Source organism: Lottia gigantea, assembly GCF_000327385.1.
Source record: "Lottia gigantea unplaced genomic scaffold LOTGIsca_60, whole genome shotgun sequence".
In the NCBI taxonomy this organism is placed as follows: domain Eukaryota; kingdom Metazoa; phylum Mollusca; class Gastropoda; family Lottiidae; genus Lottia; species Lottia gigantea.
Genome location: NW_008710050.1, coordinates 610,475 through 629,334, shown reverse-complemented (window position 1 = coordinate 629,334; position 18,860 = coordinate 610,475). Strand labels below are relative to the sequence as shown.

The window sequence follows — 18,860 nt, the reverse complement described above, 5'->3', positions numbered from 1 at the left end:
AGTCTACAACTGGCTCTGATGGCTCTGATTTCAGTACATTCTGAGAACAGTCAACCACATCTTTAGAGTTTGACAATGAATTCTTAGAAATAGCTTTTTCAGAGTTAATAGCACTGGGTTTCGTCTCAGACAATTCAGACTGCTTTATATTTTGAACTGGTGCCACCAAAGCTGATTTTTTATGTCTGAACGGTAAGGTCGCGGCTATCACTTTCGGTGTGGCCATTTTATCTGGAAAGAGAACATGAAAAATTTTAAATAAATTCAAATTTCTAAATCTGGAGTACTATTCAGCCATTTTAACAAATGTTTGCCTTGAACATTCAATTTATACAGATTATGTTCTTCAAACTATAATCTTTGGAATCCTGGTTTCCATAAAAGAGTTTCGCCGGAGAGTACCTGTAAAACACTATAGGAAATTCTTTACAGCTCGGGCTGGGTAAAATGAACAAAATAATTTCTATGACGCAAAAATAACCCATGAAATTCAGAATTTTGACATGTTTTTAATTTAGTATTTACAGGGTTTCTCAATTGAATTATTTTGATTATTGATTGGTAATCAATACAGCCAAGCAAATAAAACCTAAATTTGGAACATTGAATCAGTTCACCACGAAGGGGTGAGTACCAGTGGCATCAAAACATGACAAGGGGTACACAGATTACATTAAGTTGAGAACCAAAGGTCTAGCACATCAAAGCTATCATTAAAAACTAAATCAAACATTGACAAGATAACCTACCTTTTTGATCAATATCAAATACAATAGGTTTAAAATTACTACGTGTTTTTTTAGGTGATGATTTCTGTTTCTCTAGTACTTGAGCCTCATCTTCTTCTTTTCGTTTTCGTTTCTCAGCCATTAACTCGGCAAATGTTTTAACACGAACCTTTCCCTGAATAACAAATATATTCTTATTTAATAAAAATGGCAAATTGCATACATTTACAAATTTGTACAAATTCCCATTTTCTTTAAAAGTTGATTAACTTTTTTCATTAGTACAGAATCAGTTACATATCATAATTTTTAAGTCCTAATTTTCTTGTTTTAACTGACAATATCAATCTTGATCAAGCTATTACTCAGTCTGTAACAATAACCTTCCGATTGCAGCAGTAGATCTACTGGCAATAGGAGTTGTGGGGTAGATGGGAAATGGCAAATAGATGCTTGTGAAGGTGAGATATTTCAACTTTTATTTATTGTTTTATAAAAGTTGTCAATTGCTGATTGGATCCAAATTCAAGGGTAGATATTTTTATTCTAGAAGTATCTATTCTTCATCTCTCTATAACCTGTACTTTCTAATATTTCATTAATAAATAATATACCTGAAGATTATTGTTGTCTGTATTGTCTGAGTCTGTTGATAATCTGGAACGTTTACTAGGTGATATGGCTGATGATTGTTTTATTGGAGAGGTAGATGGTGATGATTTTTCTGCAAAAAAAATGTAAATCTATGAAAGTTTCATGTTTGTTGTAGTAGATCAGAACCAAATTTAAGAACTATAACAATATACCAAGATACAAGATGTGAAGACTTACAAACATAACACAAGTTCCTGTTTTAAAACTCTAAAACTACACTTGTATCAAGTAAACAAAGAAATACAGTTGAAAACCAAACCATTGAAAGTTTAAACAGGAAACAAATTAATAGAAATATAAAAATAAAACTCACCTGATTTTTGTCCAGGTGGAACATAAATAGCTCTCTCTTGTTTTACTGTTCTTATTTTTCTTTTTCTTTCTTCTGGTGATTTTCTTACTGTTTTATCTTCTTCAGATTCTACAAAATATCAACAGTAATTTGTTTTATGAGGCAACTGGTGGAAAATACACGAGACCAGTAATACATAACACATTGGTATAATTCACACTGTATATTGGTACAGATAATCCGGAAAAGATCAATGCCAAGGATCCATAATTGTAAACCTAAGTTGTTATCCTTGTAAAATATAGTTGTTCTTTCTGTCTTCATTAGACCAATTAGGTGCAGAACAGTAGGATGTAAAACTCCTTTTACACATGTTTATATCTTTCAATATCACCAAGAGATTTGGCCAAGGATCAGCTGGTAGAAAGGAACCTTAATTGTAAACCTAAGTTGTTAACCTTGTAAAATAGAATTGTCTTTTTCTTTTTTTTTTCATTTACAAAAATGCACAAGTTTCCTATACCTTAGCATCATTCTGATATCCCATTAGACGACAGTAGGTCCTGTTAATCTAGAAAAACATGACCAGATGTGACAAGACTGTTGTGCTCGATAGACATGCCGTAGAATCTAGTCATGAATTTTTAACCACAGAAGTCTGACTGCAAATCAGATTGTGTAAATTGATGCTATCAATGTCCCTGATACACATAGAAAAATCAGATTGTGTAAATTGATGCTATCAATGTCCCTGATACACATAGAAAAATCAGATTGTGTAAATTGATGCTATCAATGTCCCTGATACACATAGAAAAATCAGATTGTGTAAATTGATGCTATCAATGTCCCTGATACACATAGAAAAATCAGATTGTGTAAATTGATGCTATGAATGTCCCTGATACACATAGAAAAATCAGATTGTGTAAATTGATGCTATCAATGTCCCTGATACACATAGAAAAATCAGATTGTGTAAATTGATGCTATCAAATTAGTTTATAATATTATCAAGTAAGAGTATAAATATATAAATATACCTGGTGTATTGGTTGATTTCAGAGATTCTAAAGCATGTTTTTTTCTATCAGCTATAGTAGTTTTAATATTAATATTAACAGATTTTACTGGCTCTGTTTCTAATACTGTTATTTTTCTAAAACCTACAAAAATATACAGAGATTTTATATAACAGAGACTTAAAAATCAGACTTTTAGGTCCTACTTTATAGACAAACGTTGTTAATAGTTTTTTTCCAGTTCTCTAATTTTAGGTGTAGATTCAAAATGAGACATTCAAAAGACTTTTTACAAGAGCAAAAGCTCTAAACATCTGACCATAATGAATATACAAGTCTAAAAAAACCTGTCATACAATTAATAACACTTTTAGTTTTACTTCCATGCTGATTCAAATTCAGATTTAAATGAAACAAAAATTCTTCCCATGTTTACAAAAAAACCCAAAGAAATATGTCATGGGTATGACTCATATCTTTAATAACAAATAAAAAGTAATAATTAAATAAATTTGTAACAAACGTCAGGAATATAATGCCCATCGAAACCGACCTTTAGCTGTCTGTGTTAGACCTAGTCTAGATGATAGAGATGGTTTATCTAGAACTGTTGGATCAGGTTTAGTTGTATCTGTATTATTATTATCAACAGCCATCTTTCTTCCTAGTCTACTCTTTATGTTACCTATAATAACAATATATAGTATTATAACTCTTTGTTGTATTTATTATTGTAATGAAGTTTTATATCCTACTGTTATAAATTGGTATCAATAAAACAATGTCATGAATTGTACTTGACAACACTCTCTCGGTGGAAATTAATAATTACCTATAATTGGAATAAAAATATCTCTTTGTTGAAATGAAGCTTTTACATTCCACTGTTCTACTTCTAGGTCTTGCCAGCTAATCAAGATCTTGCAAAAAGAGTAGCAAATGGGGTTTTGAAGTTCATCGTATCAGCTAAACGAGAATCAATGCTTTCTGGTTTTGATGGAAAAAAGTTTAGGCATCCTTTCGTAGCAGGTGATAAGATACAGTTATTGCTGTTAAACATGATATTAAGTTAATTTAATTGTATTTGAAAATATCCAGTAAAATCACAAGGTTACCTTTAACAGACTGTACTACTGGAATATTGGGAACTGTTTTCTGTACATTGGATACTCTCTTTACTGGAACAGTCAACAAATAAATCTCTTTATTAAAGTCTGGTCGTTTTGTTCTTTATTAAAAATTGTAAAATATACTTGTTTCTTTCTTTTCTTTCTTGTTATTGAATGTGGGTATTTGAAACTTTTCATTTTAAAATATTGGGCTTAACAATCATTACAAGTTAATCAATTCACTTTTCAACTTACCTTGTTGTTGAGGAGTAGGTTGTTGTGTTGGATTATCCAGTACTATACGTCTAGTTGTAGTCCCTGTTGTAGGTCTTTCTAATATTTTATATGGTTCTATTTCATTATCATCTTCAAGAGGTTTTTCTAGAATTCAAATTCATTCATCACAATAAAAACAATCTCGTCTCTTTCTGAGTGTTTACATAGGTAATCCGAAAATTGCAAGGGACTTGTTCATAGTCACAATTACCATAGTGATATAGTTTATTTAACTTTCTCAAATACTCTTGTTTCTTTCTTTCCTATTTCTATAGTTGTCTCTTCTATATATGGCCGTGTCTCGAGAAAAGACAACTCATCGTTTTAACATTCAAACGCAGATAATTCTAGACACACATGGATTTGAAGGGTCAAATTTCGACGGTGAGCTGTGAACACTATTACTGATTAGCTTGGCTAAAAAAACTCCAGTTTCTAAGACTAAAATATGATTGGTCAAACTGATAGCGAACCTGTCTCTTTAAGATGGTAAAAATAAAATATTACTTACCTAAACTATCATTTATAATTCGCATCATTTCTCTTTCTCTTCTAATTTCAGCTAAACTTTTAATTTTTACATCAGCTTTACGTACTGATTCATCTGTAAATAAATAGAAACAGCTATAAATATCATAAAGACTGTTTGTGACAGTTGCTTACTTTTGGGGATTTTAAATCAAATAAGAATTCTGTATAATCTATAGTCTACACTCTATGAGAATCAGTGTGCTAAGAAGTATAAGTAGTAATTCAAAAGTTTTCCTGCTTTTTTTTTTTCGTTGTAGGTTTTTAACTTGCAAACCTCATAAGACACGGAGACAAGGTTTATAATTATATTTATCAACAGAAAGACAGGAAAAAGTCAGTTTGTAAAATTATAAAGTAAATAGATCAGTATTATTACCTGTATCTTTTTTAAATGTAATTATTTTAGCTTTATTAACTATGATTTCTTTTACTAATTGTCTCTTTAACGGGGAACCTTCATCAGAATCTGTAATAGAAAATAGTCTAGTCATTGTTATATATTAATAGAAATTTCTATATCTCTTAGATCTTCTTACACCTGTCTGATTTCATTCTACAGAAATAAAGGGAAGGTTTTGAAAATAAGTGAGTCATCTGTAAATATCAACACAAGTTTGTGAGTTTTCACATTATCTCTACACATTTAATCGTGTTATGGTGTTTTGAATTGTACATAACATTTACTTGACTTCTCCATGTAGCAGCACTTCATAATCACTTTGTTTTTATTTGCAATGACTTTTTGATCTCTTTGAATTAAATTAAACTCTGTTGGCCAAACAAGGATAGTAGCAAATGTGTTTTTCACATGAATGAGGAAGTATTCTATAATTAGATTTGGTGTCTATATGACTCCGGAGTTAGAAGAGAATAAAAGAGAAGAATAATATCTTACCGTCTGAGAAAGGATTAACAACTACTGGTTCTATCTTAGGACTGGATCTATTCTGTTGTTGTAAGGTAGTAGGACTAGGGGTTGATCTTTCTATTGTTTTATTAATATTTCTATTTACAGGGGGCACCACACTACGCTCTAGAATAAAACCGTTATATATATATGAATTCAGTATACAATGACGCATTCAGAGACAGGGGAAAGATTCATTTGAAACATTCCAGTTGGGGCCCTGTTCCACTAAAAATCTTACAATAAGAATTTTACTTTGAGAAATACTATACTTATGACAAATTTGAGGCTTTTTATGCCACAGAGCCCAGATGTTTATGGTTTATTGGTAACAGATTTATATAAGCCTCGGCTGGTTTCTGAAACAGCAACTCTGTCTATAAGTATGAATCTATGTTATTGTAAATCATTGTAAATAAATACTAATTACTATAGAATTTGATAATTGGTTCCCAATCACAGCCGTGCAGGACCGGAAACCGGAGCACCGGATTGACGGTCACTTTTACAGGGTAGATATTCCGTTCCCAGTACGGGTCCTGAAAATTCAGGAGACTACAATGTCATTATTGTCCAAACAATTTGGTGTATAATTTTGTGGAATTACAATGAAATGTAGGGTAATATGAAATGATTTAATATCTCACCATGTTCTGTGCTAGAATCTTCAGGTTTATAAAGACTCTTCTCGGTGAAATGTTTAAAAGGACAGTGTGGTTTAGTACAACCTGTAGGTTGACTCTCCCAATAACACGGAATATTGCTTCTATCAACCTACAATATAGAACAATTATAACTGCTTCAGTCTTTAAATGGCGTTTAAAAATTGTAAGAAAGTTTATGATTATATAGATATTTGTCAGAGCACGTTGAGAGAAATGCGTTGAAATGTTGCAAAAAACTTTAACTAACTGTTGGTTAGATGTACAAACACATTTAGTATTTTTAACACTGTCTTTATAATATATTTTACTGTAGTAGTTAAATCTTATAGAATGGACTGAGATAACAATTTAATATAGATCATATATTATTTTCAAACTGTGTATTTACAGCTTTATAGAGGATCAAATATCTTATTGACCTTGTATGACCACAAAGAGGGTTTCACAATATAACGCAGATCTTAAAGAGATTTTGTGTTTACAAGTGATTCTTATATTTTCATGTTGACTAAGGTAATACTTACCACGATTTCCATATGGCGATATCTACAGGCTGGTCTGGTACATTGTCCAGCTTTCCATAAGGTACAGGCTGTTTCATTACCTCTAGCTTCAGGTACATGACGGTAAGGACATACAGTGCCCTGAAAGATTAATCATTATAAATCTTACTATCAATTTAGTTTAGATTTCTTGTTGTATACACTTTTACAAAATAAAACCAATAGTACAGGTATTGCTGTATTTATAGGGAATTGGGAAGTTGTAATTACTTGACTCTATTCGTCACAATTCTCAAAAAATCTGTACAGACGAATGCGTTAGAGAGAGAGAAATATAATCTATTTGCATAATATCTATATCACATGTGTCCATTATATAATTCTGATTGGTTGCCCAATATTGAAACATCACAACTCGTCATATGTTGAGAACTCAATTTTAACTTCTCAAGTTCTGCAATAGAGGACGACTTGCAAAATATTGCTGTTTACCACTTCGAAAATTTTTCATATTTCTCTGGAGTAATGAATACAGCATCATAACTATGTAGTCACTAATAATTGAAACAATAACTCACCTTATTACAGGTAGAATAATAGTAAAAATAACAGTCATCTCCATATAAGGACATCTTGTCTTCTGGCAGGTATCTTCTGTTAACTGATGTCTTCTGATGTTGATAGTGTTTTAAGTAGCTTGCTTTACATCAATTCAGATCCTCTTCTCTCAACTACTTCACGTCTAATGTCGATAAAGTCCTCAATATGGTTGCCTTGATTCTATATATAGATCTTCTTCTGTGAACCGTGGCTTCGTAAACTAGATAATATATTTATGTTATTCTGTTGAATTTCTCCTTGGTATTTCTCAGTAGGTTGCTTTACTTCTTTTCAGTTTTTCTTTTCCACTTCCTTACACTATTCTGATTATTATCGGATAATTTGTTAACTAGCTCCCGTATTCTGTTTATCTTCTGTAGGTCTGTTTGGATTGAAATCTTCAAAAGAGGGGAATGGGTAAATTATAAATAAAAATAAAAATTGGGGCAGGGCTTGAGCATTTAATTGGCTGTCACTCTTGAGTGGGTATATTTGGTAAGAATTTCACTTTAAGTTTAACTTCCAATGTCTATTTTGGCACCAATCATTTGCTGAAGTTGGAAAAAATGGGTTTCCTAAATCATTGTTGAGTAGTTTCTTCAATATAATGCTTCACAACTGGTTAGGAAACTATCACTGAGTGATAAGGAGCTGGTTTGTTTGGGTTTGGTCACCAGGAGGAGACAATCTGTTACTCTTGTGAACAAGGAACTGGTTTGTTGAAACTTGAGACGACTGAAAGGGAGGTTATCCAATATAAACTTTAACTGATGCTGTCAGGAGTTAGGCAATGATTTACATCTACAGCTTCAATGGTAACTTTTCAAGGGAGAAAACCAATATTATCTTATACTGGTTAATTTTCTGCTTTTTCTTTTAGATGATCAGATAGATATCCCTTTCTATTCCACAAAGACAAAACAATTAATCTTTGATTTTTTTCAAATTTGGGTATTGTGTTCTAGCCTATTTTCCATTATAAACAGCAATCTAAATTTGGTTTTCAATTTTTTCAATTTTCATTAAGGAATTTCGTAACACTTTTTCTAGTTGGCAGAATCCAAAAATCTTGAGGAGATTTAAAAATGCTGACAGCTTTCAAAATATGTATATGGCGCCAATGTGGGATGAAAATTTCAATAACCATAGTAACATCTCTTCATAATTCATTTAACCAAAACTGAAAAATAAAATAACAGTTCCAATATGACTAGGTCTGTAGATAACTAAAACATCTTTATTAGGTACCTAGGTTGAGATGATACCTTTGGTAGTGATGCAGGTTAGAGGGACTAACATGGAAAAAGCCGTTAGTCGACCGAGGCCCCGTGTGCTACAGGCTGTGCACATTGCTCGTCTTCATCAGCTCACATGGTGCAGAAAAGTAGGACGTAGCTAGATACTACTAATAGTAGCTGTAAAATTTCAGAAAATATATTCAATACTTACTCAATAACAAAGAGAAACAGTTGAGCTCCACCAGAAATCATCAGACTAGTGTCAGGGTGGTGAAGCTTTTTTTATTCAACATCTACCAATCAGAACCACACCCCCTTCCCCACCCCCCTTCTCAATTCTAACATCTAACACTGACCAATAAGAAATACCTATCCCCAGTACCTAACACCTCTCCCCCCAAACTACCCCCATTCTTCAGAAATATAGTACAGAACATGTACCAATGACCAATCGAAAAGACCCCTCCCCATTCCACCAAACTTTTCAGCTATTGAATGAAATATCTTCAACTAACCAATCAAAAACCACCCACCCACCACCCATCCCGTACTAATTCTTGATGTTGGAACAATGGGTCAAAAGCTTGCAAAAATTGTCATCCTACAACCTAAATATGATTTGCTCCATATGCATGTAAAATAGGAATGTTTCATTGATCAGGTCAAGGTCAAAAACAAACATATCCTTTTTAGGTAATAAAATACCAACAGATCTATTGATCAATATTTAACTTCTGAATGTCAACGGCAACTAAAAGTCAAAATGAATCAAAGATCATCATCAAAAAACTGTCAATTCAGCATCCCCTTCTTATCTTCAGGAAGCATAAACCAATGAAACACTTCAATCATTCTCTATATAAAAATCCTAAAATGAATTCTTCCAAGCATGTATCTCTAATAGTATAACAGCTTATAGAAGTGTTCATCTGACAATAGTCCAAAAACACTTTTATCTTCAACACCAACAACTACACAATTTCGAGTTCGCTTATCAAATTAGATTCAAAATGGTGCCAGAGTATTTTGACAGAAATAAACTGATTTGGAACTTATTTTTTGTACTTTTTTTTCCATAATACATTGATTATAACAATATCAACATTCTACAGTCAGACCTCATAAAGCTACCAACATACCTGTTAGGACAGGAATAATTTTGTCCACTCTAGAGGACATGAGGAGGACTATCACAGCTTAAATGTGTTATATTTCATAACTAACTTTGATTTCATTCATAGTACAGTTTTCATTAACACCAACCGCAACCCCTCCTAGTAATCTTAGCCTTAATGAAGCTCATGTTAACAACTCTGTGGGCCCAAATCTCATTGACAGAAACTTCCTATTACAATCAAAGAAATTTATATAAGAATGTCCTCAACCCTATCAAAAATAGGTCAAAATCCCCACCCCATTTCTTTTCAGCCGGTATCGACGTTAAATTCTCCATCATACAGACAATCCAGCCTCCTAACCCAACAAATTAGACTTTCAGAAGAACGTAACATACTTGAAAAACCACCTTACAAATCGACCAGGAAAATATCGAGGCCAAAATCGCCAACAAAACGAATTCTGCGTATCAAATAATATCTATTTTCCTCTTTCTTCTTCTTCTTAGGAAATATCGATGATGACGTCATTACCTTTTTTACTCGATCAACAAGTAGACTTTTCACAGCCGACAAATTTTAAAACTACTTTTGCACATGTGATGCTTTTTATTTTAAGCCACGTATCCTTGTTACGCTAGAATCTAAACACAATAGTTCTGGTTATATGAAATTTGACACACAAATCCAAAATCAAAGTTATTTTCTATAACAACAAAGAATCAAAATATTTATTTATCGTTACGGCGTCGGTAGTTAAAAGACAAACTAGTGGGATAACAAAGCACCTAAAACGAAACAATGTATTTGACCATCACGATTGAAAAATATTTGAATATTTATATAAATTATCAACGTTTGGTGTAGTAAATCTATAAACATACACTGTTTAATAATGATACAATTTATGAATTTGACATTTCCTTGTATCCGTCGTTTCTGAAAATATGACAATATTTTTTTGAACGTTACCACCACATTGGAAAAGTGAAAAAAAGTAAACATAACTGATAAATAATCTTGAAAAATGTCCAAAATAGACAAGAAGTTTTCAAAAGAAGGTTTAGATAGACGCAAGCCTTATGACAAGTCACGACAGTATAAAAAACACACTGGAAATAAATCAGAAGGTAATATCTTTCACAATGACCAAATTGATAACTCATCAATGATATAGCCTCAATTTATTTAAAAGTCAAAATCATCCTATGTTCTCAGAGTCATAGACCATTTTCTTATCTTATAGTACCTTTTTATTGTATGATAGATTTATATATTGCCTGACTTGACCCTTTGAACCCTGAGAGATATAACATCATTTACCCTGAACTCCACGTAATAAAAGTAAAAACGTTGTATGACGTCACTTAGTAACAGTCGGTATACCAGTTGCTTGGGAATATATTGCGTTAGTGTGTGGCCGGTAAATGGGTTGAAAGGGTTAAAGCCAAAGACATAAAACTAATAAAAAGAGAAAGAAAAAAAATTTTCAATGATAGCAAAAAAGGTTTACATGGAATCAGGCAATTAAAATCCATTTACATTGACTGGAATAACTAGGAAAGATGTCTTATTGAAGGTCATCAATCTTCCACAAACTGACAAAGATTTGAACTCATGATCACCATTTGTCCAACCTCATTGATCATTACAAGACCATCATTCATAAATTTTTTTATTTTGTTGTAGGACAAGGTTTTGCTGATTTAAGAAAACAGAAAGTGAAACGTGGTTATTATAAATTTATTAAAAAACAAGAAAAGAAAGCCCAACAGGCTAAAGAAGAAGTAAAAGATGGAAATTCCAGTGAACCAGATACAAATGATGAAGAACAGTCTTCGAAAGAAATCTCACAAAACTCTTTTAAGTATGAACAATTAATTACTACTACGTTTGACCATACTGAACTCAGAAATTAGTTTCATAACTGACTCCAATATCTTTGTGTATCATGGAAGTTTTAAAATGCAGCCAAATTGTTCAGTCCTCATTGTCTAGGGCTCTGATTGGCTGTTTTTGCTAGGGAACAATCCACTCATGTTGCTGCATTCCGTGATCAAAGATTAGTTGCTTGTGCAGTCAAGGTATAAGACACAGTTTGTAATAGCTGGACATCGTGAAGAGATATTGCAGTCAAGGTATAAGAATATATAATTTCATAAATATTCAAAAAAATATTTCAAAAGAATTTCGTTTGTTTTACATTTGACTTTAAAATTATCTTATAAAATCACCCCCCTTACATTTTGGACTGAAAATTCCCCTCTTGTAGATTCATATTTCCAAGGAATCATTTTTTTCATGGCATGTATGAAATTTTTTTCGTTATTTTATGATGATTATTTTCAGGGAAAAACAAAATAGATTTTCAAAAGCTAAGGAAGAATTTGAAAAACAGAAAGCTGAAGAGTTAAGGCAGAAAGAGGTACAATAATTATTTTCATACATACATCTGATCTGAAAAAGCAAAGGCAGCTATTTTCAATGTTCAAAATAATGCCAATCACTTTGTGAATATAATGTACAAATCTGAGTGAGAAATAAGCTAACCAAATAAAATTATTAGCTCTGTGGACTCTCAGAAGAGTCATGTACCATATAGAATTACATTAGTTTTGTTGAGAGTCAGAGAGCACATTATAATGTCTTTGATATATTTTTAGGAAGCCATAAAAGAAAAAGAAGCTCGTGATGAAGCCATTAGGATTTATAATGAGAAGAAAGCCGAGAAACACAATAAGTTTAAAATTAGAACAAGTAAAGGACAACCTATTATGAAATATAGAATGCAGGACTTATTACAACAAATTCAAACCATGAAATCTAAAAATAAATTATGATGACTGTAATTGATGTGTTATTGTGTCGAGGAAATATGCAGAAAATCTTAAATCTATCAACTCTGACCATTGAGATATCAATGAGAAATTGTGGATGGATGTAAGCTCAAATTTGGCTCTAATTGAATTGAGGTTTATTTTAAAAAAAGGGTTTTAAATATTACTGGATGACTGTGTTAGGGTGTTACCAGAATAGAGTTCCCCTCTCCTAGAAAGCACTGGCCTTGGTCTTGAAGTAAGAACTATATATTTCTAAGTGCTGTTAAGGTTTTAGTGTGACTTTGGTAGTAATAATAATAATAAGGGTGTTCTTGTTTTAATAAAAAGGCGGTTAGTTTCCAGTACATAAGAAAATTACATTCATTTAATTGTCGAAGCCGCTTAGACTTTGAATATTAATGGGGCTGATTTTCAGTAAAATGTTGGAAATGTTCAGTTTGTTAAATACTAGATAAATGACCAGACTTGTGTTTAAATAATTTTATTATCAGGTCAAAGGTCGGCATTCTAAATCCAACACCAGGTGGTCAACATGAGGGGCATAAGATTTAATATGTTCAATATGATGTATAGTTGTTGTCCAGGGTTTTTGATATAGCTCACATAACATAGTTCTTATTTTAATAGCAGTAGATTCGGCCCATTGATTCCAAATAATCCTGGAGTAAGAATCTCCTTTCGAGGCATTCTGATCACTAAATGATTTATTACTATCATCATTAGATAGCAGTTTGATATATTCATGTTTTTCACTGTCACAACACACATCTATTAGTGGCTTGCTTTCAGAATTTGTTTCCACACTTTGAGATTTACTACTAACATCACCTACAGGGTGTTTATGAACATTTTGAAGATCTCCATTGTCACTAAAAGAATTATCACAGACATCATGTAATTTAGGTTTCGATGCAAGTTGATTCAATGAAGAAACATTAGCATGAATATGAAGAAATCCACCAGAATCATGTTTTAGAGCTGAACAAGCTACTGGCCAACCATTTTCTGAACTGGGAATCAGGCCTAGATTGACTCTATCTGCTACGTTTACTGGACATACCTGAAACAGATAAAAAAAACACATTTTGTATCAGGAACATTGAAAGAGATTGTAAAGATGTTTTACTAGTCTTTATATGAGCACTGGATACCCTAGGGCTGGGTATCAATTAGTAAATTGAGATGGATTATCGATGTCAGACTACTGATCAATAAACGATTAATAATCAAAATAATATTTAGAAACCCTGTCAATACTAAATTAAAAACAAGTTAAAATTCTTAATTTCATGGGTTATTCTTGCTTTGATCGGTTATTATAGTTTGTGTTTTGATATATCATATTCTAGTTATTGGTCCTTGTATGACAAGTTATAATTAAAAATATTCTAAACCCACCTTCCTGTTATCACCTAGATAAACTGTACATCTTTCTTCAACTTGGTTCAGTTTTAAATTCTTCTTCAGAGCTTCTACAGCATCAGGGTTCCACTCGCAGGCATGGACATATTCGGCGCCAGCATGGACAAGATAGGGGATGGTGAAATAACCTATACCTAGAAAACAAGGGCAATAATTCAAGATAGATCACAAATTTCAAAAAAAAAAAAACATACTCAGCACTGAGGATATCTTAAAATTATTTTCTGATTTGTTAATAGCCCAATAAATTACAAAATAAAATATTGATACAAAGAAATAATTTAGTTCATTACCCTCCAGAACTATAGAAACCAATCAGATAAGCTTGTTGGTCATTATCAACTCTCCAGAATATCTAATGTCATTCAATATTCCAAATAGTTGACTTTCAATTCAATATTTCTTAATGTTTTTTTAGGGGATCTAAAGAGGAAATGAACCACTTACCAGCGTATAAATCTACAACTGTTTCAGCAGAACAGTTCAGCTTAGCTAATCTTAATTTCTCTGTTATATTACCAATACTGTACATACACTTAGTTATATTATAGGTGAACCTGAAACAAGCATATAGTGTTACAGACTGGTTTCTAGGTGTCATTAGATAGGGATGCTGAGTAAGGCCCTAGAATTGTGAAGGGGGCTCACAAGCACTTCTTTCCCTATGTAAAAAATTGAGAAATTTTGAGAGTAACAGCCTCCTTATCCTATGTACTTACTTGTTGAAAATAAACTTTTACCTAGAGAACCAAGGAAAAACCCAGGAGATGAAATACAACCGATTAGAGTTCAAATCCTGACTAACACAGGCTGTAACGCAGTGAGATAGAGGGTTTGTTTGGTTACATCAAACCTAGAGCTAAGTCATGTGTAACATAACGCTATCTTTATAACGTTATAAGTGACATCATACTTGTTGTATGCCTAAACAGCCATATTATTATTGAATTAATCAGTTTCTGGTCTAGCCATCTTTGTTTACATACTGATTATCTTACATTACATACTAACCTAAGTTTATTATCAACCTGTTCTACCCAACCATCATCGCCTACTACCAGTCTAACCTGCGGGGTTCTAAAACCATTATTATTTACCACTGATTTTACAGCTAGTCTTTTACATGATAAACTACTGGCTACAACATTCCACATTTCACTGTCTAAATAATATATACAATTACCAATAATATACAGCAAAAATAGTGCACAAGATGAATGTGTTTAGGTGGAGAATGTGGTACAGCTTCAAACAGGAATCATGACCTGATGGTACATCTTTCTCCTGATTTTGTCATGCTTTGAACGAGATTTTTGGTTAATAGAATTGTCTTGCTTGTTCAAATTATTATGATCAAGGTTGGTCTCCCAGAAATAAATTACTGCATGATTCGAGAAATTACAGCAGGTCAATCAATATAAATCTCTTCAGCCAGTGATGGAGTCTCAGAGAAAGAAAATATTAGGCTACCTAGCTCTGTCCAAACTGGTGATTTAAAACAACCTTCATGGAATAAAACCAGATCACCATGTTTTTCCCAACTTGTAGGTAAATCTTCCTCAAGTTTTTTACTCCATTCTTTACCAGATTTTATCACTAACTCTTTCAGGCTCTCCTTTAATATAGATGCCGGTGTCCTGTTTTTAACATTAGTCTTTTTAGAGGGAGGTAACTCCATTTTACACACTTCAATTTCATTTTCTGTCAAGATGTTCTCAAGAACTTTCAGATTAAAACTGTCTGTGAGAACAGGAATGGCAATCTTTCTGTTTACTACAGTTTTAAATCTTCTACTTTCATCCCAAATTCCATTCTTCTCCAAAATTTGCCTAGAAAAATATTTTGATATTAATCAATATTGCTTTTTAATATAAGTTTTTACTACTCTCTGTTCACAGTCTCTTAGAATTTAATTTTTCTTTTATGCCACCAATTTTAAAAAAACGAAATGAACAATAAGCTATGTTAGAGCCTTGGTTCTTTACATGACGTCATTTGCTTGGTAACGTCGATAGAATAGGGGTTGTGGGTTCCGATCTCGATCGGCGTGTGATGGTCAGATGACCTTGAATAAGTCATCTTCACTCATAATTCCAGTCGACCTGGCTGTAAATGGGTATGGATAATCAGGGAAAGATCAATGCCAAGAGGCTTGGCCAACATAATGATAATGATTCATTATCCATAAACAATGCATTCCAATCGCTGCATAATCAATCTCTTTATAATATTAAAACCCAGTTCTATATTGATTATATATAATCAATATCTCATAATCAACCCAGCTTTCATATAATCATCATCATCAATACTATTACTATAGCATGAATCGTTAAAGGGGCATAATATACCATTGTTTCGTTTCTTGTAGCCAATTTTACCGAAGCCATACAGAATAACAATAATAATTCAGTTGCTTCAGATGAAAAAGTAATAACCTTGATTGCTGTGCATATTTTGAAGGAACAATGACTACAAAATTCGACTCCATGCTTCAATTTCCAGATAACTTGATTCTTTCTGCCTCTAAAATTAATTTAAAATCGTAAGAAAACTTCTACAGCAATGGGCGCTGCCATATTGGAAAATTAAAATTGTGTATGGTTTAAACGAACCGAAAGATTTTGTCAGAAACTTTAAATTCGAAATTGTGTAATAAACATTCAGAAAATTTTTCCTTTTATGTGTTTATTTGCCACTTGGAATGTAAAAATCAAAAAGTAGGTCTATGCCCGATATATCGGCCTGCGTGGAAAATGTAGGCCTATCAAGATTTGCCGACAAAATTTAACCATTGATCATTTAATACAATGTCGATTAGCTCCTATACTTGTAAAATGAAAGGGATGAATGTTTTTTTGTTGTTAAACTAAAGATTAACTTATTTTTAGAGATAAAGTCATTAACCAAATCTATATCTAATATCTTTGATTGGACTCATCGATTGATTGATTGGCTCGGATGATATATAATAAAAACTAAATATATTGACTCTTGTATATTGAACTGGTGAACAAATATTACTAAGTGAATACTGGTGTTCACCTAGTTCCTCAACTTAGACATTTACCATAGTTTGTCTAGTCGACTCACCGATTTTACAAACAATTTTTGTGGTTGTCGTTAGAAAAATATTTAACCTATAAAATAATTTGCCTGAAGACATTTTTATTGACAAACAAAATTCTGTTATCCTGAATATTTCTAGTGTCTGTCGTGGATTTGAACTGAAAGGGATATAGTAGTAGGCCAAATATTTGTTTTACCAACTGCAGAAAAAGCTAAATTTCAGATATCCATTATCATCAGCCTGGTAGGGTCACGAGCAGTAAAACGAACCCACAATGTCAAAGCCTCGTCGCCTTTCAGAGTTGATGATGGGATATCCGTAAAATTTTCCACAAAAAATTGAAATCGACCTTCAGTACTGATTCAAATCAGCAAGAAATAAAAAAGAAGCAGACGTCACCAGCTATACTGGATGCGATTGAATGCGATTGTAACAATTTTTCAGTAAGGCCTGCAACATCCCAGCCCCTTGCCCCCCCCCCCCCCCCACCCTGACAACAGAGTAATAGAGTATGCTTACTCTTCTAAACGCTTGATACCACTTTTCATTATGAAATACTTACTCACTTATAATTGATATACTTCCTCATATGCCAGGCAGGTTATGGTTTTCAATTTGAAATACTTACTCATTTATGATTGATATACTTCCTCATGTAAGCAGTTTTGTGCCAGGCAGGGTATGCTTACACTTCTAGACACCTGATACCACTTTTCATTATGAAATACTTACTCACTTATGATTGATATACTTCCTCATGTAAGCAGTTTTGTGCCAGGCAGGGTATGTTTACTCTTCTAGACACCTGATACCACTTTTCATTATGAAATACTTACTCACTTATGATTAATATACTTCCTCATGTAAGCAGTTTTGTGCCAGGCAGGGTACGTTTACTCTTCTAGACACCTGATACCACTTTTCATTATGAAATACTTACTCACTTATGATTGATATACTTCCTCATGTAAGCAGTTTTGTGCCAGGCAGGGTATGCTTACTCTTCTAGACACCTGATACCACTTTTCATTATGAAATACTTACTCACTTATGATTAATATACTTCCTCATGTAAGCAGTTTTGTACCAGTCAGGGTATACTTACTCTTCTAGACACCTGATACCACTTTTCACTATGAAATACTTACTCATTTATAATTGATATACTTCCTCATGTGAGCAGTTTTGTGCCAGGCAGGGTATGCTTAGTCTTCTAGACACCTGATACCACTTTTCATTATGAAATACTTACTCATTTATGATTGATATACTTCTTCATGTAAGCAGTTTTGTGCCAGGCAGGGTATGTTTACTCTTCTAGACACCTGATACCACTTTTCATTATGAAATACTTACTCACTTATGATTGATATACTTCCTCATGTTAGCAGTTTTGTGCCAGGCAGGGTATGTTTACTCTTCTAGACACCTGATACCACTCTTCATTATGAAATACTTACTCACTTATGATTGATATACTTCCTCATGTGAGCAGTTTTGTGCCAGGCAGGGTATACTTACACTTCTAGACACCTGATACCACTTTTCATTATGAAATACTTACTCACTTATGATTGATATACTTCCTCATGTTAGCAGTTTTGTGCCAGGCAGGGTATACTTACACTTCTAGACACCTGATACCATATTTCATTTTGAAATACTTACTTATCACTTCACTACTGATTGATATACTCATCTGAAATCCGCTGCTTTCTGGTAGCCCCCAGACTTCCGGTTTAAGGCTATTTCGGCGACTCTCATTTTACCCCCTCCCACCCCCGCAGGCATTTTCTAGGATGTATGGCTTTTCAATATATTAATTGTCATTGACAAAGTCTCTATTATAAGGTTAATTAAAATGAGTCAATTGTCGTATATATTCTAG

At 32.8% G+C, this 18,860-nt stretch overlaps 3 protein-coding genes across 3 annotated transcripts; 1 reads left to right on the top strand and 2 right to left on the bottom strand.

The window, feature by feature from the left end:
• Positions 1 to 6,675: 6,675 nt before the first annotated feature.
• On the bottom strand, positions 6,676 to 7,319 carry LOTGIDRAFT_128024 (hypothetical protein; the record flags this gene model as incomplete). The annotated part of the gene is made up of 2 exons (XM_009064094.1): positions 6,676 to 6,828; positions 7,266 to 7,319. The coding sequence occupies 2 exons, from the start codon at positions 7,317 to 7,319 to the stop codon at positions 6,676 to 6,678; spliced, it is 207 nt and encodes a 68-aa protein (XP_009062342.1).
• Positions 7,320 to 10,615: 3,296 nt separating this feature from the next.
• LOTGIDRAFT_235139 (hypothetical protein) lies at positions 10,616 to 12,663 on the top strand. Its single transcript, XM_009064093.1, has 4 exons — positions 10,616 to 10,770; positions 11,330 to 11,507; positions 11,990 to 12,065; positions 12,304 to 12,663. Exons 1-4 carry the CDS (start codon positions 10,668 to 10,670, stop codon positions 12,478 to 12,480), a joined length of 534 nt encoding a protein of 177 aa, XP_009062341.1. The 5' UTR covers positions 10,616 to 10,667; the 3' UTR covers positions 12,481 to 12,663.
• A 304-nt stretch (positions 12,664 to 12,967) lies between these two features.
• On the bottom strand, positions 12,968 to 15,733 carry LOTGIDRAFT_128178 (hypothetical protein; the record flags this gene model as incomplete). The annotated part of the gene is made up of 6 exons (XM_009064092.1): positions 12,968 to 13,248; positions 13,366 to 13,540; positions 13,879 to 14,036; positions 14,350 to 14,459; positions 14,914 to 15,064; positions 15,373 to 15,733. Coding segments are annotated over 6 exons (1,236 nt in total), but the record flags the coding sequence as incomplete, so codon positions are not given.
• Positions 15,734 to 18,860: the final 3,127 nt, after the last annotated feature.

What these genes read in the sequence shown, in the direction of transcription:
- LOTGIDRAFT_235139 (XM_009064093.1), top strand. Translation starts at nt 10,668, where the DNA reads ATGTCCAAAATAGACAAGAAGTTTTCAAAAGAAGGTTTAGATAGACGC. An exon ending in ATCTCACAAAACTCTTTTAA is followed by an intron (nt 11,508 to 11,989) that starts GTATGAACAATT and finishes GATTATTTTCAG; the next exon opens with GGAAAAACAAAATAGATTTT. An exon ending in AAGAGTTAAGGCAGAAAGAG is followed by an intron (nt 12,066 to 12,303) that starts GTACAATAATTA and finishes ATATATTTTTAG; the next exon opens with GAAGCCATAAAAGAAAAAGA.